This window comes from Podarcis filfolensis, assembly GCF_964270895.1.
Source record: "Podarcis filfolensis genome assembly, chromosome: 5".
NCBI lineage: Eukaryota > Metazoa > Chordata > Lepidosauria > Squamata > Lacertidae > Podarcis > Podarcis filfolensis.
In genome coordinates this window covers 14,921,430-14,946,174 of record NC_139608.1, presented here as the reverse complement: position 1 = coordinate 14,946,174, position 24,745 = coordinate 14,921,430, and the positions used below count along the sequence as shown (strand labels likewise).

Genomic DNA, 24,745 nt, shown 5'->3' with positions numbered 1-24,745 from the left:
TGCTCTACAGAATCATGGTAGAAGTACTGAATTTGGTATGTCAGGGGAGGCATGAGTGAAAGAGCCCATGGCCTGTTCCTCAGATCATTAAGACAGGGTCATCAATATGTGCAAACCAGCCCAATGGCTGAATGCGCATTGTTAGCATGCTCTTGGCTGCAGGGACAGGGCCAATTAGAAGCTGGGTTTCCATCTACCACACTGAAAACATGTGTAATTATTGAGAAAGGATTACATCACTTAGCATTATCTTAATAACTGCCATGGTGTTACGTGACCTTTGGTGGTTTCCATTTTGTGCCTGTATCTAGGTTATGCCTAAGCAGGTTGCCTGCGTCTCCCCACTGACACCTACTCTGAAGTAGAAACACAGACGTTACCTTTTGGCATGGCCATCGGGGGAGAGATATGTGGCATGTACCCACTTTGCAAGCCCCACTTTGCAGTATTTTGACGTCATGAGAGCCAGGAGCCACTTTTCCACCTTGTGCCCTTTTCAAATGGGCTACAGTAAGTTTATGTGACTCAAGACAGCAGCAAACAGCCTCAGCTTTTCCCCCTGCACGACTTAACAGATCTTTTTGTCCTGACAGGCACGCAAAGCTCGCATTAGCATCAGCGAGAGCTATGTGTCTCCACGGAGAACAGAAAATCCTCTTCCATCTGCAACTTGGGAAATGCTTTATAATCTAGCAAAAAACAAACAACCTCACTTTGTTCCCTCTTCTGGTCTCTGCCTTTGCAGGCAGCTGACAAAACAGACTGACTTGTCTCCATTGCAAAAGTCACCGCAGATGCCTCTTTTGCTGAATTACAAGCCTGGCAGAAATTGTCAGCAACCTGCTGTTTATGTCTAATGTGTCACCTATTAAGGGCAGGCCCAAGCAGGGTAATGTACCTGAAAGAGATTACCCCAGGCTCCACAAGCAGCATCTGCACAATTCTTGACACTCTCAACCTAATCAGGTGGCAAAGAATGATTTATATTCAAAAACTGCAAACACCTTGCATGGCACTCATCACAGCTTGTTTCTTAAGGTCTATCAGGTTTAAGGTCACTTACAGACTCTTTCACAAACAAGGAGTGCATTAATTAGGCATGAATCCACTTTTCCACACTCCAAACAATGGCTTAGGGTCATGTCAAGTGCAGTGCTAAATCAGGGGTCTGCCAGCTCAAGGATTTCTGCTACCGCAGTAGAACTTTCTCCCCCTCTCCTCCTCCTCTGCACATCCTAAGTCTGTTCTAGGGTGTCTGCTCTGGAGCAGGGGAGGGTGCAGGGTGCTCACAGGGGAGGAGATGGGGTGGAATCTTGTTGCACTGGCAGTAATTGAGTTACTGGAATACCACCCTCAGATCCTAAGCAGGCTTTTGCTGGCAAAAGTATCCCAAGCAGAGTTCTGCTAATAGAATCATAGAGTTGCAGTGCTGAAAGGGACCTTGAGGAACCTCTAGTCCAACCCCCTGCAATGCAGGATGGGATGCTCCAGTAACTGGATGAGGCAGAGGCAACTTCCAACAACCTCTTGTGTCCTTGGAAAATCTGCTCTGAAGGGTTGGGACATGATACAAAATATGTGCCTGGTTGAAAGGAAAGCACAGGGAGGGAAGCTGCAGGAAGGAGGAGGGCTCAATTCCCTTTCTCCATGCAGCCTATTTATTCCTTAAAACTAGACCTCCCCATTCCTTTTCCTACAGAACTACAGCAGATTCTCCTTTAAACACATGGATCTGCTGCTATCACAAATACCTTGGCCCTGTGTCTATGACTGTGGCTAAAGAGACATTTACACTTCAGGGAGAAAAACCAGCCACAGTTCTTTGGGTATCCTAGACAGGGTTCTGTCCCACCCCATCAAGTTCATGGGATCTGACATTAATCTCCCAGCCTTTTAGGTCCTTGCGCATTGCACTTTCCTTCCTCCCCTTCTTGACCTCTGCAGGTCATGTGGCCTGACTGCTGTAGTGCTTCAGCCTCTGGACATCTCCTTAGCCTATTTTATGGAATGTATTATGCATTTCCTGGTCAGCTATAATTGGTTGGGGAGCAATATTAGCCATTATTACCTAAGCTCAGTGGGATCATGCCATGATAGCAACTGAATCCACTGTGGAAGAATCACAGCTAGCTGGCTATGAAACTACCAACCCCTGCACCCAGAAAGCAACAATGGCTGGCTTCAACAACAATGGACCCTTTTCTCAGGGTGCAAAATGTGGCCATTTGGTTTTACGGACAACATCAGCGTGGGGAAGGTAGTCATTCAGTACTATGGACAGCACCTAGTGGACTTCAAGGTGAGATGTCAGAAGCTCTTCCTTCTGTCTTTCTGAATTACCTGTCCTTCCCAAACACTTTATTTTTAGTGAATTTTCTTCTTCTTTTGTTTTCTTACAGCATGCCTCATACAATCTAACCTCCTGTCATTCATATCAAGGTTATTCTCCAGCAACAGGTTTACTTCACCCCACTCTGCAAGGTGGCATTGCTATCAATGGCCAACACTGGTAAAAGCACAGGAGACATGCTGTGCTACCTATTCAGGAGGAGGCTGAATAGGAAGGTTTCTTTGCTTCTGGCGGTTTTAGGATGTGGGTTGTGACTCTCAACAAAATATTATGGGTTTGGCTCCCCACTGCCTTGCCCCATAACCACTAGACATTTCACTGGAATTCATCCATGCTGCATAGGTGCAAATGTTTCCCAAAATAAAACAAAAGTCCCATTTGTTGCCTCTGGATTGACTTTTTAAGAGTCTTTCTTTTTCCTCCTGAATACAAACCATGACATCACAATTAGGGTGTTCAGATAAAGAGCTACAATTAAACTAAAGCAATTGGAAATCTTCAGCAGATGGCTGAAGGGGGAATTATTATGGAAGTGAACGGGCTAGGTTTCAAACTCACTTCTACCGGTGTAAATCTTTGTGTAAATCCTTTGGTTTGGGAGTTTTTTCTTGCTTTAGGCCAGGATGGAAGAATATCAGAATCCAGACACAACCTGGCTGCGTCCTACAGTATTCATTGCTGTTTGGAGAAACATCTTTTGTTTAGATGTTGTAATTATATTAATCAGCTGCTAACAGGCATTGTTTAATCAATCACTTTGTGCTTAGAATACACAGAGCAATGATTATTCATAGCTTATAAAGACAAAATCTCTCAAAGATGTTTCACAGGAAATAGTTGCCACCCACTTACCTCCCTTATCATTAAAGTCCCTTCTCTGGAAATGCTGCTAAACGTATCTGTATGGGGCGGTTCTAGAACGTGGCTTGACACCATTCCTAGGTTGTAGGCCTCGTTGTTTCCCGGCATTCCTGTTGGGCTGCAAAATATAAACAGTGGGTATTTGCAAAACTTAAATAAGAATATATATATATATATATGCCATTTTCGCTGCTGTGTGTTGGTCCATATTACACGGACCAAATGCCAACAGTAAGATTTTTTTAAACTTAAGGCAATCATGAATCCAACATATATGAAAATCCAGAACAAGTTATAGGTTCCTTTATCAGAGGCCAGGTTTTTACAGTAATTCATACTCTAAGGCAGCGATTAAAGATGATTACTGAAAATGGCAAGGCAACATCCAGTTTCCCCCATGTTCTCCTTATAAATGGAGAAGGAAACACAGACAAGACTACCCTGTGTGTGGCCCCTGCACCTTCATGGCATGCACTTGATATTGCCAAGTGGGAAGGGGCAAACCCAGAACCTCACAATGTCATCCTACAAATTTCCTTTACCAAACATTATGGGAAATGGAGGGAGGAAACTGGATGTTCACTGGTTTTGACGGCATCCCTCTGATTTGTATCACGCCTGGTGCCAACCTAAAGGCTAGAGCACATGTGATGATTGTGATAACAGAGAGATGCTGCCAAAAACTACTGCCCTGTGTTGAAGCAATGCCTGCTTGCCTTGTACCATTTTCTAGGATTCACTGTGTCATTTACCCCACCGTGCTGTGGATTTCCTCTTGCAGACCATCAGTAGCTAGAAATATGGGGCAGGGGTTGGGAGACTCAGAGGATGTGCGAGACTCACAGGCAGATGGTACCTGACACAAGGAGGTAGTTTTCTCATGGCAACTAAACTTGTCCAGGGCATTTTTGTTTTTGATGGCCACCCAGGACAACAAGAGCAAGCCTCTCAGCAGTATCTGAAGATGTCAAATTGTAGAGATGAGACTGAGTCCTTCTAGGACCACAGCTTCAGTGCACACAAGCCAGGGCACAACATGACATTGCAACATGGCATATTTTAAACCACATTAAGCTAAACAAGACACAAAATATCTGCCCAAACATTACCCATATACATATGGATGGCCAACAAAAATAAGCAGCAGCTGCTTATTTATGCCTGAAGGCAGAGACTGACCTAGATAATATAGAAATATAGATCAGAGAATGTTCTAATAAAAGTCCAGATATGCAGCTGTTAGCACCATTTGTCAGTCTTTAAAATACTGGGAAACTGTTAAATCTGTGATAATGCAAAGAACATTTAAATGAGAACTTCATGAAAGACTAAGGTGTTGTCTGCGAAGTGAAGCCATTGTATATTTATGAGAACTTCAGAAAATCCCAGAGAGTTTCCTAGCTCTTTCACACATGGAGCTTCTGTCTTATCTGTACACTGCCATATGTGAAAAAGATAAATTGAGTCCCAGAGCTTTGTCTGCTTCCAAGTAATGAGTGTGGGATCCTATAAGTGGTGGCTCCTATATGTGTGGGGAGCGGGTGTTGGACAAAACAATGTTGGCACCAGCTGAACCTTGGGGGAAACGACATTCCACAGCTGAGGAGCCACCGCCAAGAAGGTTCCACCCTGAGCCAAAACACCAGGCTTCCCTGAGAGATCTTAAAGCCTGGGGAGGACAATGCTGAGAGGCACTCCTTCAGATAACTGAGTTCTGTTGTCCAAGTATTTGTATCTAAGCATCAAAACCTTAAATGTGGCTTCAGAGCATATAGGCAGCCAGTGCAAACTCTTCAGAAATAATGTTATATGGCTCCAAGCAGCTGAACCAGTCAACATTCCAGCCGTTGCATTTTGTATAAGCTGCAGCCTCCAAATCATCTTCAAGGGCAGCCCCACACAGAGCTCATTGCACTAATGTAACTCCAGAACCCAGAGTCTGTACAGCCTAGGCCAGTGTTTCCCCAACCTTGGGTCTCCAGCTGTTTTTGGACTACAACTCCCATCACCCCTAGCTAGCAAGACCAGTGGCGAGGGATGATGGGAAATGTAGTCCAAAAACAGCTGGAGATCAAAGGTTGGGATACACTGGCCTAGATTACTGTAGCCAGGCTGACACTATACAGGAATGCATGTAGCTCACGAAAATAGGTACCCTGTGTTACTGATGCCACGGGTCACCAGCGACAAAGCTGGATCTAGTAGCCTCTTCAAGCTACACACTTGGTTCTTTGGGGGAGTGCAACACCATCCAGAACCAGCCTCCTCTCTGTTCCCAGACACAAGAACCACTACCCTACAGCACCTTTTGCCTATGTTTTTCATGGGTCTCTGACTCTATTGCTGTGTGAACTCACACTGTATTATCCTTCAACTGGAGTGAGCTGCTGGCAAGCCAGGATGGCTGGGGACTGTATCCAGCTGCTACCCCAAACACAAAAAGCTGCAATCACAGTTAAGTACCACACATCATCTGCCAAAAATAGCATCCTCGCGTCAAGGCTTCCTCTTCTTCCCAGCAATGCCCAGGATCAAGTCTCCTAATGTTGTGAGGTCATTACATTATACATTTCCCCTACCCTTCATCCAACTGATGTACAGCAGGAACAGACAATTGCACATGACAGTGTGATGGCATGGGGTGAGTGATCCTACACATTATGGGGAGGGACCTGACCTGGGGGGCAGCTGCTGTCAAAGATGCACAGTGTGTCGTTCCGCCCACCCGCAGCTCCAAATAAACAGTGTTAATTATAATGGTGTTATCTTCACAAAATGTGCCTTACATAAGCCTTGGAATGTCACTGACAGGCACGGTCCCATCTTGCGTTTCACTCTCGCCATCCTCCTCTTCCTCTTCGCTGCTTTCAGACTCCTCGCTGGAGGAGGAATAGTCCGTAACTTTCTTCAAAGGCCGGTTGGTTTCTTCAATACGCAGCTCCCTCAGTTCTTTCGCCAAGGCCGTCAGATCCTATATGGCAAGGGGAACGAGGGGAACTTGAGGTGAGTTTCGTCAACAACTTATTGGGTTGCAGAAAAGCTGCACACATCTGACTGAAAGCTTTAATTACACATAGCACAAGCAACCAAAAAACACTAATTTTTTATAGTAGTCTTACAAACATAGACCAACGTAAGACAACATAGCATGTAGCTTTTGTGAAAACAAATGCTGGCTCTATGCTTGTTGAAAACTCAACAGCAAACTTGCTGGTTTTATTTGACCACATAGGCGTGTGTACATATCTGTTTGTAGGCTTCTACGTACAGACACAGCACAGTTACATTTGTTGAAAACAAATGGAGTTCAGTCACGATCATAGTAAACTGGAAAACATGATCACCTTTGGAGGCCATTTATTGCCATGTACCTTAAGTCACGTGAACAGGAGCTTCACATTGTGTGTTTCCAGCTCACGATGCCCGACAGGGGAAGGGAAAACCGTATGATTGCCTTGATTCACACAGAACGCTGCACTAACTGATACCATTGGAGCGGGGGGGGGGTGTACCTGTGTGAAATTTTGCCATTGGTTTGGCAAACTGTTTATTGCTGCTGCAGAATGGAGGACCCAAACCAATGGGTTCAAACTGCAATAAAGAGGACTTCAACTAATCTTTAGGAAGAACTTCTTGGTGATACAAGTTGTGATGGCCTTGGAAGGGGGTGGGCTTTCCTTCATTAGGGTGTAAGCTGGGCTACTGCAGTAGTGGATTTCCTTCATCTGTGGAGGATTGGACTAGACAACCCTTTGAGATTCGTTTCAATTCTTGGGTTCTAATAAAGCGGGTGACATCAAAGAGAGGAGGAACTGGTGACAACGGCAGTGAAGAGGTGACGTTCCACTGGGGAAAGAGAGCTCACTAAGTATATCTTTTTATATATATATATATATATATATATTATTTTTATATAAATATTTATTAGATTTTCCAATTTTACACAAACACAAAAAGAAAAAGGAAAAGAAAAATATTAAAAACAAGTCAATTTCAGTAACAATTTTTCAATAACATGTTTCTTTGACTTCCTCATACCTCCCCTTCTTGTTTTCTAGTTCAACTTGTTAATCCAGCAAATCCTAATCTCTTAACATTCCTTATTAAAATAACACCTTATTTTCCACTCAACTTTTTAAATTTGATGACTTAAACAATTTTGATCCCTATTATCTTTATCATAACAGCTAGAGACCACAAAAGTTCAATCCAACATCTTTTCAGTAAGTATATCTTTTTATAGACTGGCATCATATCTATGCCATATTTTTCAAACACATGGTTTCCCCCCAAAGAATCCTGGGAACTGCAGTTTACCCCTCACAGAGCTAATTACAGAGCCTTAAACTACAGTTCCCATGATACTTTGGGAGAAAGCATGTGCTTTTAAAGGTTTGTTGTGGATGTGACTGTAAGATTGTGAGAAAATTTTAGAGTTAACAATGGGGGGGGGAGAGAGTAAATACACAAGGCCTCCACTCCTGCTGTTTGCCTATAGCAAAGTACTTTGAGTTATTGCTGACAGAGATGTAGAGACAGGTCAAACAAGACTGATGTATAACGTGATTTATGCACGGGACTTGAGTGAAACAATGCCACAAAAGACCTCCTCAGCTCCAGGAGATAGAGACCATAGATGAACTCACTAAGACCCGCACAAATTGACGCATACCCTGCGCACACACACATAGTAGCCACAGTAAATGTGGAAATACCACATTTGGAAAGTTACGGGTGGCAGCAGGGGAACAACCAGGAAACTTAAAAAAACAAACACAAAGAGCTTTCAGTTTACTATGACACTGACAAAACCTTCGACAGTATTATCTCAAGACAAAGGGCACTGCAAGCACCATATAGAAGAAGGAGACTTCTTGTAATCTTACATGCTTTTATAGCAATGCAGGGGGAAGCAGTAGGGGCAAAAAATAAAAAGCATGAGAGCTCCAATTAGAATGGGTTAGAAGAGTTTATTGCATTAGGCATGCACATTATGAACAAAGCAACTGCAGTCGTTAGTCTTACCATTTCTCCCTATATTAGTGACCGAGGGAGCCATCAGCGCATTTGGTCAGAGATACAAGGGTTAGGGAGAAAGAAACTCATTGAAAAAAAAGGCTATTTCCACATTATTATTTTTTTTTTGCTGTTTTTGGTCTTATGGCCATATTCTCTCTTTGTCATATGTTCCAATTTCCCCAATTTTACCACTGATTAAGGGGAAATGAGCCCTGAAACATGCAGTACATGCCTTCCTCCCTTTATCTTTTTTTTAAAGCATTGCTTCCATCATAAGAAGTGAAACCGAGGCAAGACTAACTTACCTTTCCTCTGCTCTTTCCAGGCATGGCCTGCACTTTAAACCTCTGTGTCCAAGTGCCCCCCGCCCTTTAGATCCAGAGCTTTCCTCGTGAAAACCCGCTCTTTAAAGCTCAATCAGAGCAAACAGCAATGCACAGAAAACCTGAATTGATGTTTGCTCCGACTGAGTACTAAAGAGTGAGTTTAAAACGTGGACGTGTGCCTGGAAAGAGTGGGGCAAAAGATTAGTGTGGATAAGCCCTAAAATATCCCGTTCCAATGCAGCCAACTGGCTTTACTCAGGACTCAATGGCCACTTCGTAAATGACAGGCATATAGTACTTGTGCCATAAAGGCGCATGGAAGGAGCATCTTTGTCTCTATTTGCAGAACGTCAAAGTTGATGGCATCTTTCAATTTAGTTCAGGGCGCACGTCACTCTACTTTCGGTAAAAGCTACAGAACATACTTTGATCAGTTGAACTTAACATACGGCCAGAAACTTAACATGTAGGGAACTTTATGACTAAAGGAAGGTTAAAATAACCTAAAGTTCAATACAGCAAAATCAGCCCCTGGCTTGTTACAGGGAACAATCCTTACAAATTATACGGCATCTCCTTGAAAGCAAAGAATCTCAAAGAATGACAAGATGCATCCTTCATCTGAAACCCTAACCAATTAAAATCACTTTGTGCAGATGAGTCAAAGTTTCAATTGATGCGTTTACTTATTAAAGTCAATATTCCACAGGAAGAGGTGTACTTTGCAGGCAATGGAAAGCCTGGGTAGACTGTCAAACTCGAAGCAACAGTGATATTGAAGGGAAAAGCAGGTCAATATATTTTTAATTCTGCACAGATTAAATCAAGCACGTTATCATCATTACAGTCATCCTAAAGTGGTGCTTAATTAAGGTCTATCAGCAGTATAATCTCATCACAGCTGATAAGCCAGTTTACCCATTTCTTTAAAGGCATGTTTATTTTGTTCTGCAGAACAAGACCATGGGCTTATCCAAACTTACCTTCTGCCCCACTCTTTCTGGCACAGGTCTGAGCTCTGAAACTACATGACCGAGCACATCCCCCCGCCCTCCCCCGGTTGCTTTCCTTGCAAAAACCCGCTCTTTAGCACTCAGTTGGAGCAAACAATTCAGGTTTTCCATGGATTGCTGTTTGCTTGGATTGAGCTTTAAAGAGTGAGTTTTCACGAGAAAAGCTTGGAGCAAAAAGAAAAAGGTGCTTAGACATGGAGCGTTAAAGCATGGAAAGAGTGGAGGAAAGGTAAATGTGGATAAGCCCCATGATTTACTGTGTCAGTGCAGAGATGTGGCACATGTCTTACTTACAAAGGAACCCCCTACATTGTTAGCTTGGTGTGCCTAAACAATTAAATCTGAAGCACAGGAAGCATGTCTTGCAGAAGAGGAGGCATCATATTGCACAGAGTTTTTATACAATCATCTTCCCGGTGCCAGCCACCTTGACACTCAAGTATTCTGTAAGAAGGAACAGGGATTTTCAAGGGCAAGGGGTACGGGAGAGAGAGAGAATCAACACGGCTGACACACAGCTTCCAAGATTTGGGATCTGCACAACCATCAGGGAGAAAAACCTCTCTGGTGGATTGGAAACATGCTTAAGTCAGATGGTGTAATTTCAAGGGAGAATTTCCATGAGTCACTACTCTTGTATCCAAAATAGGTGCATGAACTAGATTAAAGGTAAAGGTAAGGTAAAGGACCCCTGGACAGTTAAGACCAGTTGTATTTGACTATGGGGTGTGGTGCTCATCTCTGCTTTCAGGCCAAGGGAGCCGGTGTTTGTCCGCAGACAGCTTTTCTGGGTCATGTGGCGAGCATGACTAAACCACTTCTGGTGCAACAGGACACTGTGATGAGTGCCAGAGCACACAGAAACACAATTTACCTTCCCACTGCAGCGGTACCTATTTATTTACTCTTTAAGAAGTCATTTAAATTGTTGTGGGTTGTGCATAGCATCTCAGAATAATGCATGCCAGGCTAACACCTAGTTGAAATCGGTTATCTCTTTCGGAATCTGTCTCTGTAGCATCCCCAAAATTCTGCTTCTGAGCTGCTCCAGGTATCTACCGCAACAGAAGCCAGAAACAATTCTGATGTTTGGGGGAAATGGGAGAAAACAGCTGCCAAGCAATGGGGGGGGGGGTTCTTCATGGAGGAGAGTTTGTGATGCTGAGAGGTGCCTGCTGAATCAGAAACTCTGAGACTGTTCTGGGTCTAAAGAATGAAGGTGTATCGTGGGACAATTTCCACATCTAGCGACTGCAACAAGAGAAATGGCCTTCATACTATTTGTATGGTGAGGATACGAGGCCTGATGTTCAATGAACCCTATCAAGTTAACAATATTGTAATGCTGTACTGTATGCTTACATGTCATCTTCAACCAAACATGAGTGACATGAATGAGGTTGAATCAGTGTCACTGTAGACATTAGCATATTATTCAAAGTGGCTTTTTTTTTTTTTTTGGTATCCCTGAGCAGCAAGAATGCCAGTGAAATGTTTCCATCAGGCTCCCTCAGTTGTTGCTTTGCCATTCTAAACTATTAATATTTTTTAATTAAGAGAAATTATTTATTATTTGTTGTGACAAATGGGGAATAAGATATTTACTACTAAAAAACTATTGGAAAAAGACTGAATGAACAAACTATCCCCGATCTAATCCAAACACTGCTGACTGTCAGTTGTTCAAAGACTGTAATCACAGATAAGTGTCTAATAGATTTTGCTTCTACACTCCAAATGAAAAGCTTAGAGTACCCCCCCCATTCCATTTTAAAGAGTAGAGAATGTGGGATTTTGAGAGCTTGTTTCCACTGCCAACGAACTCTGTGATTAAAACCTGGCCAAATCGAAGCAAATATTTTCATTACTGCCAGATCAATTTCTTTGGTTTTAATTGTTTTCAGTTTTTTGTTCTGAAGATGAAAAGAAGGCCTAATTAAGATTCAGGCAGCAAGAACACATTTATAATATATAGTTCAATAATTAGTGACTCATTCATTTCAGCTGGATCGTTTCCAATTACCTAAAGCAGTGCATTGTACTGCTTTTAAAACATTTATCTCCTCAACACCCCTAACTCCAAAATTAAGACTGGGAAATGGGCTTATGTGTTTTCAAGCTATTATGGTTCAGCTATAGAAAGAGTGGCTTTGCTACAACTGCTCACAAATTATCAGAGAGAGAGAGAGAGAGAGAGAGAGAGAGAGAGAAAGAAAGAAAGAAAGAAAGAAAGAAAGGGAGAGACTCAAAGTGAAAAATGCCTAATTTCACCGGCTTCTAGACTTCCAGAGGTACGTGAAAATAACTAGAATTATCTACAGTGTAAGGCAGGGCTTTCCAACCCAATGCCCCCAGGTGCAATGGTGTTTGGGAAGGCTTTTCACTGGTGCTCCAGATCCTGAGCTTTCTTTATCTATTTTGAAGGAAGTCTCTAGCCCTCCTAGAAAGAAAGTTATAGGGCTAAACAGGCAGATACCTTCTAAGTGATTTCTGTGAAATGAGAGTGAGTGTGGTCTCTTGGTATATTTTTCCTGGTACTGAGGAATGCTCCTTCCTGGTATTAGACAGCAACAACATCAGTGTGTAAAATCCGTATTGTGTGATTTTCAAAATTAGGACCACCAGAACATAGGTGACTTTCCAAGGACAGATGGCAGTAGAAGTTCCCCTCATTTCAGCATGCGCTGCTAGGATGGACCTGAATATGAGTAGGTATTTTTCAGCGGCACCTGTTCCTGGAGTGTGTGTGTGTGTGCATCACATGACTTGAAACAAGTGAGGGGGAAGGGGAACCCAGAGCAGGAAAAGTGCATCTCTTCCACGGCTCCATCCTCATTTTCAAAAGGGGCTGCCATAGTGGTGTCACACACCTCGCTATGTAACACTGAGTTACTTGGGGTGTGCCAGGGTCCAATATTTTAAGCTGTACCAACTTAAAATGTTGAGATTGCATCCTGAACATCTGGGGCACAGATCCCTTTTTCTTTGATTGCACACATGAATAGTGGTTTGCACAGATGCAGAGTTACTTTTCTGGTGAGAAAAAGGATTTCATGGAGCCAAACCCAAAGTAAAATAGAAGTTTTACACCTAGGCTACACCCCACCCTTCTTTTTCCTGAGCAGCTTTCTATTTCTATATAAAATCTTTCATCTGGAATCATGATTGCAGTATCACCTTTCTGAATGTCAGCAACCAAGAAAATATGGTTTGATGTTAAGCTCTAACTAGTCACCCCTGCAAAGGCATGACCAACTAAGAAAAGATATCACTAACCTCATCTATTGCTTTCTTATAGCTCTGGGAGTAAGGGAAGATTAATCAGCATCAGAGGAAACAGATCAGGACAGGAAAATGCCAGAGGAAAGGCAAGCAGGTTAGAAATAAAATCAAAATTGTTAGCTCAGTGCTGTGAAGTGTGAAAGGGAAAAAACACACATCAACAAAACAGCAGATACACGTTCATAAGAGGCTAAATGGAAATTCCTCCCATGCCCTCTGCCAGTATAGAAATACAAATAGTCGAACACAAAACTAAACCAGGGGTAAGCACTCTGGATGGGTTTGCTGTGTGCTTTTGTGAAGTTTGCAATAAAAATTATTGTAACTAGACACTACCAAGCTAGGGCCGGCATTCTTAGGGCATGTGAGGCAGCTAGGTGGACTTTGAAGGAAGGCATCCTTGTGACACTTCCCCTTGCCTGCCATTGGTCAGAAATTGGGATACTGATTTAACTATCTTGCCTAAAGTTTAGATCCTTGTATGTGAGCAGCTTCAACCCTCTGCTTCTCCGTTCCTTGAGAATACATCTTTTTATCTTGCCCTCCCTGAGGTGGGCAGCATAATTTTGCACAGGTGAGCCCAGTAATGACCTGTCTGGGTTTTTGGCTTTCCTTCTTTAAAACCAATGACCTTTTAACAGAATCATGCACCTTCCTTGGTCTTCTAAATACTAAATCAGTCTGGCTCTTGACAAACACAGGAACCATTAACACGTGCTTGCAGACTGCACCATGTCATGTCTTCTCTATCAGATTAACCTTGAGACTAAAATGTCCTTCAAAGGTATTAACTCCACTAAGAAGTATGACTTCATACAAATAGCCCCAGCCACTGATATGCACCATGTTTTCAGTTATTCCTATGCTGAAGGTTTTTAGTGAACTGGAGAAAACTCAAACCACCCTTTCTCTAAATAGTCCTGTCTCCTACAGTCTCTTCTTACACTCAAAACTGAATTGGGGTCAGTGGGGAGATGAGCAGCGGCATTTGACTCTTTTTTGACTCGTTCTCAAAAGATTGTGGCCTGAGGGAAAAACTCCACTTCCACTGGCAAAAGTCTATCACAAAACACATTTAAAACTCACAGCAGGTCGGCTTGGTCGCGTCATGTCCTTGCTGTCTTCCTGTTTTATCTTAGCTGGCTCGTGCGGGAGGATGGGCGAAACTTCAGGCTTGGCATTTCCTGGACAAAGAGCAAAGAAGGCACAAATTGGATTAAAGGTCTTCCTACCCCCATACCTCTCACCAATGAGAACACCTTTACTTCCAGGTAGCCGATTCCTTCTCTATTTGCTTCAGGATCCACTGAAAAGCTCTCTCGGGAGGAACTGAACTTGCACCATGCAAATCATGAGACTTTCAAAGCAGGTCTATGCCAGTGCTAGGGACAGAGATGTTCACAGTTGAGACGGAAATATGGTTTTGTGTTGTTTTACAATGTTTGTTTCGTTTCACAAGATGCCAGTCCGATGGGTAGAGTGTTGGACTTGGCAGAATGCAAAAGGAAGAAGGAAGGAAGGAAGGAAGGAAGGAAGGAAGGAAGGAAGGAAGGAAGACATGTCTTACCTCTGACTCTGTTACGTTCACTAGAACCAGCCTGGGATCCAGGTTGGGAGCCTGCTTGGGAACTGGGCTGTGAGCTGGGGGTGCTTGAGCTGGAAGAGCTGCCGCTGCTTGTCCTCTGTAAGGGGTTTTCTATTATAGGCTCTGTTCTCCGTAGGTCAGGGTTACTAGAGAGGAGAAGGATTGGGTGTCACTCTTCATGTGTCTTTTAGGAAGTGTTTCGTGAAGTGAAGCGAGTAGAAATTTGGTGCCTTGGCATCATTTTTGTTTAGGCAAGCCTATCCAGACATAGAGAAGCTACATGTGTTTTATTTCTTTTTAGCTAGTGTGGATTTTAATGTTTTAAAAAATAAACTTAGTGTCTTTTTCTAATATTGTTATGAACCACTTTTAGAGGGTTTTGGATTTTTTAACCATCAAGTGGTGTACGTACACCCCCCCCCCACATACACACACCCTTCTCTAACTCATACATGGATGTCTCCTTTGTCCTCATTCAGGAGTATTTTCATACATTGCTACAAATAACTTTTTTGACCTGGTTTTGTACACAAAATCCTGGTCACTCCTTATGCTAAACCTTGGAATCTCAGAGGCAGGGGATTGAGAGGGCCTGCACATGACACAGCGCGATGTCCTGACGTTGTGCAGGGGACCTTCTGAACATTGAGGGGGCCTGGAACCTTAAAAAAAAAATCGGGGGGGGGGGCACAGTGCCTTGTCCCCCAGGAGCTGGCACCCAAACCTGACACCTTCCTAACTCAAGAGAAAACCTCCTGCTCAGTTCAGATGTAATGGGGAAATAAGAGTTTCCCGCTATATGAATGAAACATGGCAAACCTCAATCTTCTAGGGTCTTTCTTTCTTCACACCCATAAGGAAGAGATTAGAAGCTTTCTCTTCCTATTTTAAATCATTGCAGTTCCCTGCTGGATCGAAACTTGGATCATGATTTGTTCACTAAATACAGTTTGAACACATCATGAAGCACAGGGAAGCTTTTGATCTCCTCTTTGCAGGTGCGAATAAGGAAGAGAAGGGAGGGAACAAGCCTGAGGCATGTCGCAGCTTGCTCACATGGGTAGGAAACTACAGTTTTCTGTTTCATCTGAATCAGGCCTACAAATCTCTGCTGGTTAACCACTATGACTTCCAGCAAGGCATTCTGGGAATTATTGCTTTGTGAAGTTGCTGAGAATATTGCTAAGAAAGCCTTGAAGATTCTTGTTGGGGGGATGCATATGTTAAATAAGCATAACAGCAACACAGACATGACCTTCCTGTGTCATGCAAGAGAGGATTAGCAAACGGCACATCATAATAAAGTATACATCACTGATAACCATTTGATTTACTTATATTATGGCGCAAACCATTTCGTATGCACACATCTCCCACAATTACGCAGATCGCTTGGGGACAGGGAAGACAGATGGCATAATCCAAATTGACTTTCATTTACAGTACTGAAAACACAACAAAAAATTAAGTAAACCAGCTAGCTGCAGGTTAATTCTTTCATTCCAAAACATTTCTTCTTTAGCAGCTGCAAATACAACAGTGGATGATACCTGCTGGACTCCTATTCCCTGGTGTTAGTGGTTTTATATCTTAGCTTATTTCAAGCTGCAGGCAGGCTGATATTCGACACTTCATTTGCCAGCTATACAATAACTCTTGTTCTGGCTCCCTCCTGAAGAGAAACAGTGCTTCTGCACACATTACATTTCACGCCTTGGCAGCTGCACCAAGAGGTAACTGCTGGGTTTATCTTGAGATAGCTGCAAGCCTACAGGCACTTCCAGGTGGACTATTTTACAACTGTCAGAGGCACTGAATTGCAGGAGACTGTGCTGATACTCATTTTGATTTGCTGCTAGTCCAAACGTCTCTATCTGGGCTGGAATAGCCTAACTTCTTTTGTCTATGCTATTGTAACATCTAGGTTAGATCACGTTCATTATACATGGGGCTGCCTCATGAAAGCTGGTGCAGAATTCAGCGTTTAGGTTGCTCTCTGGGGCAACACAGTTTGTGCATATATTGCATATATCGCCAATTCTGGCCTGACTGCACTGGCTGCCAATTAGTTTCTGGGGCCAATTCAAAGTGCTGCTTTTGAGCTATAAACCCTTAAACGGCTAAAGAACTCAATACTTCAGGGACTGCCTCTCCCCATATGAACTGCCCCTGACCCACAAACATCATCTTAGGCCCTTCTTTATGTGCCTTCTCTGTGAGAAATCCAGAGGGAGGAAACACGAGAATGAGCCTTTTCTGTGGTGGCTCCACAGAAATGCTCTTCCTTGGGAGGCTCTCCTGGCACCTTCAGGCACCAGGCAAAAACATTCCTCTTCTCCCAGGCCTTTGGCTAATTAAACAATCAATGGCCTTTTAAACTTTGTGTGTGAGAGCGATTGCTTTTGTTTGATGTTATGGTCTGCACTGATGTGTGTTTTTATATTGTAAACCTCCCTCTGATGTTTGGATGAAGGACAATAATAGGATTGTAAATAGATAGATAGATAGATAGATAAATCAGTAGAGGAGACACAGGCTGAACCAGCAACTATAGTATTAATTAAGACTTTGTGTTAGCTGGTACCTTGTCCTTACATCCTTCAGCCATCCCCCCAGTTTCTACTTTATCATTACCGTTGCTGGGGGAAGGTGCTTACCTCTCAACAACAGTTTGAGATAACTCATTTATTTGAGGTAATAGCACAGAAATGAGAAGACAGTGGAAAGAAAAAGCATCGAAGGGGTAAATGTGGGGACAAGACTATTGTTCCCTTCATCCTCTCTTTGTGTATGGGGGTATGGATAGAAAAGGTGGTACTTATAAATACAACATTTTAGATATGCAGATGCCTCCGTTATGCTATACATAATTCAGTAAACTTGGGAGGTGGGGCGGGGAGAGATTCCTCTGATTCTATGCTTGTGTTCTGAAGTCACCAGGGGGAGCTTTTCCTCCTTGGTTGGTATTACCTTGCCCTTATTGGCTGTGATCCTAGTCGAGGTCCTAGTGCATTACCATTCCCTGGAGAGTTCTTCCGAGCTAATGCAGGTGAGATGGAAGTAGTTCGCTGAGGCACCTATAAGATGACAAAAACATAAAAGCTATTGAGGCTGTGCTCTTACAATCAGGCCCACAGTTCACACCAGCAAACTGGGAAAGACCAGAGCTTTGGTAAAGTCTGCAAGCATGAAGGGTTGTTGTTGTTGTTTTTTAAAAAAATCCTCACCGAAAAATAGAAAATATTTTTAAATAAAGCAATTACAAACCACACACAGCACTTTCAAAAGCTTAAATATGGGAGATAATTTAATTGAGTTGAGGACAGTTCATTCCCTGCGGCAGTAAATGCTGACTTTCTTTCTTCTGCACATGGTTACGTTAGCTATTTACACATTAGAAAGGAAGCCTAGATTAAGGGTATCTAGATTGGCCTTACCTGTTGCAGAAGTCAAGTGGAGCAGTATTGGAAAGTGGAACAGCACCCCTTTGCAAAACTTGTTTGTTGCTGCTTTGCATGCACACACAAACACACACAAACACACACACACACAGAGCAGCTATGAACAGAGATGTGCACATGCGTGCATCTGTACTACAGGCATTGGACGGGGAGGGGTTTACTGGGTTATTGCTTTTGGATTGATTTTATATGTTGTGGTCTTGTTGTGAACCACCCTCAGACTACCTCTGGGTATAAAGGTAAAGGGACCCCTGACCATTAGGTCCAGCCATGGCCGACTCTGGGGTTGCGGCGCTCATTCTCGCTTTATTGGCCAAGGGAGCCGGCAAACAGCTCGTACAGCTGTACAGCTGTGGCCAGCTTGACTAAGCTGCTTCTGGTGAACCAGAGCAGCACACGGAAACACTGTTTACCTGCCCACCGGAGCGGTACCTATTTATCTACTTGCACTTTGACATGCTTTCGAACTGCTAGGTTGGCAGTAGCAGGGACTGAGAAATGGGAGCTCACCACATCATGGGGATTCAAACTGCCAACCTTCTGATTGGCAAGTCCTAGGCTCTGTGGTTTAACCCACAGCGCCACCCGCGTCCTTCCTCTGGGTATAGGGTGGTGTATAATCACCATCATCATCACCCCACCCCCGCCGAAGAATAGGAAAAAATAGGAAGGAGTCAGACCATTTGTTTATCTAGCTTAGTACTGTCTGCAATGACTGGCACTACCTGGAGATGCTGGAGAACTATAATTCCCAGGATTCTTTTTTTTTTTTGGGGGGGGAGCCACATTGCAACTTGTGGCATGTCTCCATCTCCTTTGGCAAAGCACTTGTCTAGAGGGAAGGTGGGAGTATACCGTACTTCAGGCAGCACAAAATTGTTTCCTTTTGTGTATGCCCATTGGCCTTTATGCAGGACCTTGCGGGTGAAGAACCGAACCCGACAAAAATTCAACACAGCATTTCTCAACGTGTAAGGAGCCATGGTGATGGGTGGGGCAATATTATTGTCTGCCCTTCCACAATTTCTAGCATCCATCCAAATGAATGAAAGCAGAGATTCTCAGAAATCCAGATCCTGCATGGCAGCCCATATATGTCGCTGACTTCTGGGAGTGAAAATAAAATTCAATTCAGGTATGCTCCTAGGTAAGTTAAATACCTGAGATTGGAGCATAGTCCAGATGATTTCCGAGCCTGTTATGGATGCTGTCAAGGAGGAATTGAAAAACAGACCAACAGAAGCATAACTTGCCTTCTTGCGCTCGCAAGCGCTGCCCCCTACTGGTGCATGTTCAACTATTGGCAACACCTTGAAAATTATTTAATTGTCTTAAGGAAAAACAGTCTGAGAGAAACTCTTGTTCTTCTCGCTTTTCTGTTAATATAAACCATCCACAGTTTTACATGGAAGAAATTTCAATGCCCATTAAATGCTGCCCCACTGCATCAAGTTCATTTAGTTCAGAGATTTACCCATGACCTTCTGCATGCAAAGCACTGAGCTTCCTCCTTTTCCAAGTCAACCAGAAAGTGGTGACTTTAGCACTGCCCTTGGCAAAAAAACATTTTTTTTAGACCCTGGAGTTGACTGTATTAATTGCATACTGTTGCATGGCAATTTTTTTTTTAATACATTCAATTTCTCTCTCTTGAACTATGTATTGCAGCTCAAACAAGAAATACATCTGAACTGGACTCCATGAGGAATGACGACAGTATTGTTTTATGGTCAGCTCACCTCTGAGTTCACAGAAATTGCCTCGTCACATGTACCACCGCTTCAAATGCAATCAAACTACTTGATGCAAAGCACTTCTGTGTAGGAACAGCCATGTGTTCCGGATTCACATATACAACAACCGCTGCTAAAAAGCTATGACCGCTCTTCAAGTACCAAATGCCTGGGTGAACAAAAATGTTTTCACTATACCAAGTAAGGGAATTCCATGGCCAGGGTGACACTATGGAGAAAGTGCTGCTGTGGGTGACAGTCCTCACTGACAGCAGAGCCACCAACAGGGCCTCCCCTGCCAAGCTTAAGGTCAGGTAAGTCGGCACAGGGATGGCAATTGCTTTAAGTCCCTGGCCCCCAACCCGTTGATTGATTCACTAATTTCATGAAATTATAAACTGCTTCACAGTCTGAGACCATCAACGTGTGTGCAACAGAATAAAAATATGGTAAATAAAAATAATACAAATTCTAAAAAACAATTAAAACCATTTGTACAGATGCACAATTAATATTGCGCAAATGACAAAGTCACACTTAAGCCTTCTTAAATATAATTCTGGCTGCTAGGTCATTCCAGAGGGCTGGAGCTGCAATACTAAAAGCCATTTTTAGTACAACCTAAGAACACCTCTGGGGCATATGGTACTCTCAGCAGTGCCCCATCTGAGGAGGGCAGGGATATATAGGGCAAAGCAGTTCCTTAGGTAACCTGGCCCTACTTTGTTTACGCTAGTGCCAACAACTTGAATTTGGCCTGGTAGCTCACAGATAATTCAATGCTATTTATCCATATAGACTAACTGAGATGCAACATTTACATTTTAATAATTTGGGAAGAATTTTGTAATCAACCGCAGACAGAAATTCAAATCTACTAACAAAGGCATTATAGGCTGACATCATAAATCACATTGCTGTCTACAAACTTTTCTTATCACCAGTGCAAATTGTTGCTTTGGTGCATTTACATCTTAGGGAAATTACAGCCAATGTCACCACATCATATGAATTAGCTAGATCTTTTCTTTTTCGTAACCACACGATCTGAGGCAAAGGGCTGAATCAGCACAGAAGAAGCTTTTAACAGCCATGTTGTAATACATCCAAAAAAAACGAAAGAAGATTAGAAACAAGGTAAGTGCATTACTATATTGGAAAAGAGGCTGCAATCCTATACCCACTTACCTGAGACAAAGCCTCACTGAACTCAATGGGATTTATAAGTATGGGATTGCACTGTTAATTAAAGAGCTACTGCCATCACATCATTAAGGTATAAAACTTCTGGAACCCTTACAGAACACTCCACCGGGTATTGATTACGTCTGGATACATGACGTCAACCTAGAAAGCCTAACGATTTGATCCAGTATGGCAAGTTTTATGCTTCTAACAGAAGCCAAGATAGAGAGGCGATGATTTATTCTGATTTCAGTAAAGGACTTGGGGACTTCCTTTGCCATATTATTTAACAGTGTTTTACATACGTGCCAGAGAAGAGTGGCCAATTTGTTGATGCAGTGCATATTCTCGCATTTGTCTTGTTGGTTGATGCTATAGCCTGGGGCGCTACATCCAAAACTCACAAAATTAGTCCATAATAGTGGGGGGTCTGGTGCAAGGGTATAAAATCTGCACCAGTGCCAAGACTTGGAATTCTACCTCACTGATGTTTGCTTGTGCCCTGGCATGAAAGTGCCACTGCATAAAAGGGCCCAAGTCATATAATCCCTGAGGTGCCATTTCAACAATGCTGGGGGAGGGGGCACCATCAAAGGTCTCCACTCTTTCTACAGTTGTGAGAAGCCTCTTGCATAACAACCTATTTTAGGCAGAGTATCACAGGATACTCTTTGTCTACCCAATGGCTGATATGTACTAGTAGATCTGCCTAGTCTCCAACTTCTTCTCTGTGAAATTTTAAAGTCTCTGTAGAATTGTAGAGTTGGAAGGGACCACGAAGGGCTGTCTAGTCCAACCCCCCACAATGCAGGAATCTTTTGCTCAACGTGGGGCTCGAACCCAGAGAGTCTCATGCTCTACTGACGGAGCTGCTGGTTAAGTAGACTTTTTTGCAGGAGTACAGAACTTGCTTGGGGCAATTACTAGGGGGAGGGTGGAAGGACCCAAATTCTTTACCTTTTGTGCTGGCTCACTTAGCTGCTATGGAGGCCATGGCAGGGATAATGTTAGGCCCACTCTGATCTATAAGTAAGGGTCAGTTTACATTTTACATGGCAGATGGATTTCTCTAAATGTGCAGTGGACCTGCACCAGAGAGATATGGCCTACCAGGGAACACAGTAAACTGTCATATTCCAGGTCAGGCTATTATCCACCCATTTGCTAGAGCACTGCCTGATCTGACTAACTGTGGGTTCCAAATGTTTCGGGCACAGGTCTTCTGCGCATCTGATATCTGACCCTTTTAACTGGAGATGCCAACGACCGAGCCTAGAAACTTCTGCACTCAAAGCATGTGTTCAGTCAGAAAGCTGCACTCCCTTCCCACCAGGGCCCCTGTTGCATGCTCTCTAGAATTTAGGGGACATGCCTGCCCAGATCTGTACACATTGTGGGAGGCACCAGTGCTGATGAACCCCCAATAAAGTGTGAAAAATAAGGCCTAAGGTGCCATTGCAGAGGAACTGAGCTACTCTCTACTCCAAACCTTGCAAGTTAGCAGTGACCTCATTTTTACCTTTGGCGGAATGTCTTCCTCCTGTCGTAACCAAGAACTTCGGTCAAACTTTTCAACACGAGGGGGGAGAGGAGGGTTTTCGGAGGTGGGGTCCGAGTTCTGCCTTGGCATCTCAGTGCGGTGAGAGGTCACCGTCAGAGCCTCCTGAAACCCAGCCATTCCCTTTGTGGGCTGTTCATGCAGTGACTGAGAGGCAGGCAAGGAAGGTCCTTGGGATTTCACACTGACCAGATGTGGAATCTATGCACCAAGTTAAAACAAAACCATCAGTAGGAAAAAATAAATAAATGTAATTTTGTGTTTTTAAAAAATGAATAGTTGCAAAGCAATTTTTTAAAAAAAAAAACTTTGTTCCACATTTATTTTGGTTTGCTTTTTTTTTTTAAGAATTCCATTCAAAAATGTAATAAGAAGATTCAGAGTTTACAGTATTAAGCAGAATGAGGTCAGGAAATGCCAAATATGAGATTCTTCATGTAGCCTTAATTCTACCCCTCTCTACATATAATCGTTATGATATAATCGTTAACTATATGATCATGTGTTATTTGTGAAATGGTTTAAGAAAATACATGAGTTGTGTGTTGTTGTTTTTTTAAAAAAGGTTTTTGCAGGCATATCCAAAAACATAATGGAGACCTGATTTCCCCCAGGCCGTTATGTATTGGTGCAGCAGTGCAGTGATTGGTTTGGTGTGACATTTTAGCTTCATGTTTCAAAGAAAAATATAAAGAAGAAGTGGCTGTTTTCAGGAGTTTCAGGCTCTGATGAGCTGCCAAAAATTGTTAGCTTTTATTGCATTGCCACCACTATGTGGTATATATCTATAAAGAATTGTTATAAACCATGTATAGAGACTTATTTGCAAGGCTGGTGCTCCTCTGTTTTTAGTTGCACTGAGTTGCCAAAAGAAAGGAAGAAAGACAGGGAAGAGAAGGAGGAGGACAGAAGGAAGGAAGGAAGGAAGGAAGGAAGGAAGGAAGGAAGGAGCAAGCTACGAATGTGTATTTTTATGCTGTGGTAGTGAATTGGCTTCCAAAGCACAAGTAAAGTAGACACTATGTTAAACCAAGTACAATCTGCTTCTCTGGAAGATTGAGGGCTCTGCATTTAGAAATACTTTAGGATGGATCCAGATTTAGTGATGCATACAGTAGACCAGTAGGTCAAACACCTTTTCACCCCAGGGAATACTTGAAAATTGTTGAGAGCCTTGAAGGACCACTTAATGATTTTTGTGCCTGCTGTTAGTAGTTGTAATGTATAGTGCTAATGCTTTATGATTTTGAATTACATTTCTACCACCATGCAAATGGATCAAAGCTTGTGTATCACTTGCAGCCTACGAAACACAGGAAATTCTACTCATTTCAGTGGTCTCTTCTGAACATGATGGCGTCTACCCACTTTACTAATCCAACCCATGTTATATGCCTCCTCTAAGATGTGCATAAATATACTACATTTACAGAGGCATAGGGGTTTATTTAGGGCAAGAGGTCTAGAGTACTGGGGTGGGGATCCCTCAACATTTCCCCATCAGTTTTAAAAAAGGAACTTGACTCCTGCAAAATTATTGTTAAGATCGATGGTTTTAAATGACATGCATGAATGAAAAGAAAGCTGGCGGTGGGGGAGAGAAGCAATTATGGTAAAATTTTGCTCGCTACCAGGTACTTTTTGTTTCAGCACAGTTGGAGGAAAAGGTCCCAAATGAGACAGATAGGTTGCCATACTGGAGCAGACCAATGTTTCATATACAATCTTTCACTTTTCTCTCATGGAAGATGCCACCTGATAACTCCAAAATGAGGAAAAATGTTTTATCATGTGTATCGTACTTTTCTTTGGAGAATTGAGAGAAATTTACATGGTAGGTTTGACAGGCAGGTGCCCATGCAGATGGACACCTGCTTTGACAACATAACAGTGCAATGTTTGTTATCAACGGAACAAAGGAGGAAGAGGGATGATCTGGAATGGAACTGGTGATCAGGTTATGAATGGAACCATGAGAATGCAAATATTCTACTTCTTTACTCCCAAGTTCAGATATTCGGCTACTGTTAATTTAGCATACTCTGAAAGCTGAGTTGCTACATTTGACAGGGACTCGTTGCAGATCTTGTCCCTCTGATGAGTGTTTCCTAAGACGCACATGTCTCATTCATTGGGAAAGGTACATTAGAAGCAACTTACGTATGCACCTTAATATATATAACATGCAAACACGTCCTTGATTTATAGTTTTATGAGGTTTGGAGAAAGCAACATAAACAATACAGGACTTGCTTACCCTACAACTGCTCAGAAGCGGCTGTTTGTTTTTCATCAGGCAGTTTGCAGATAGGCAGTAGAGTCTCTATTAATAAAATCATCTTATCCGAATACATCATGCACCTCCCCATGGA

At 42.8% G+C, this 24,745-nt stretch overlaps 1 protein-coding gene across 10 annotated transcripts in view; it reads right to left on the bottom strand.

Moving 5' to 3' along the window:
* The window catches only part of TNIK (TRAF2 and NCK interacting kinase), a 291,700-nt gene that overhangs the window by 22,353 nt on the left and 244,602 nt on the right, over positions 1 to 24,745 (bottom strand). For 7 of the 10 annotated variants that reach the window (XR_014547950.1, XM_083613076.1, XM_083613080.1 and 4 more), the window contains 6 exons: positions 22,335 to 22,574; positions 17,407 to 17,513; positions 14,419 to 14,582; positions 13,938 to 14,035; positions 5,998 to 6,182; positions 3,203 to 3,329 (listed from right to left, as the gene is read on the bottom strand). Coding sequence is in view for 9 of the 10 variants with exons in the window: in XM_083613076.1 (XP_083469202.1) it covers positions 3,203 to 3,329; positions 5,998 to 6,182; positions 13,938 to 14,035; positions 14,419 to 14,582; positions 17,407 to 17,513; positions 22,335 to 22,574 (921 nt within the window). In the remaining variant the exon portion in view is untranslated. The remainder of the gene's footprint in view (positions 1 to 3,202; positions 3,330 to 5,997; positions 6,183 to 13,937; positions 14,036 to 14,418; positions 14,583 to 17,406; positions 17,514 to 22,334; positions 22,575 to 24,745) is intronic. The other 3 variants (XM_083613082.1, XM_083613084.1, XM_083613083.1) reach the window with 1 other exon arrangement.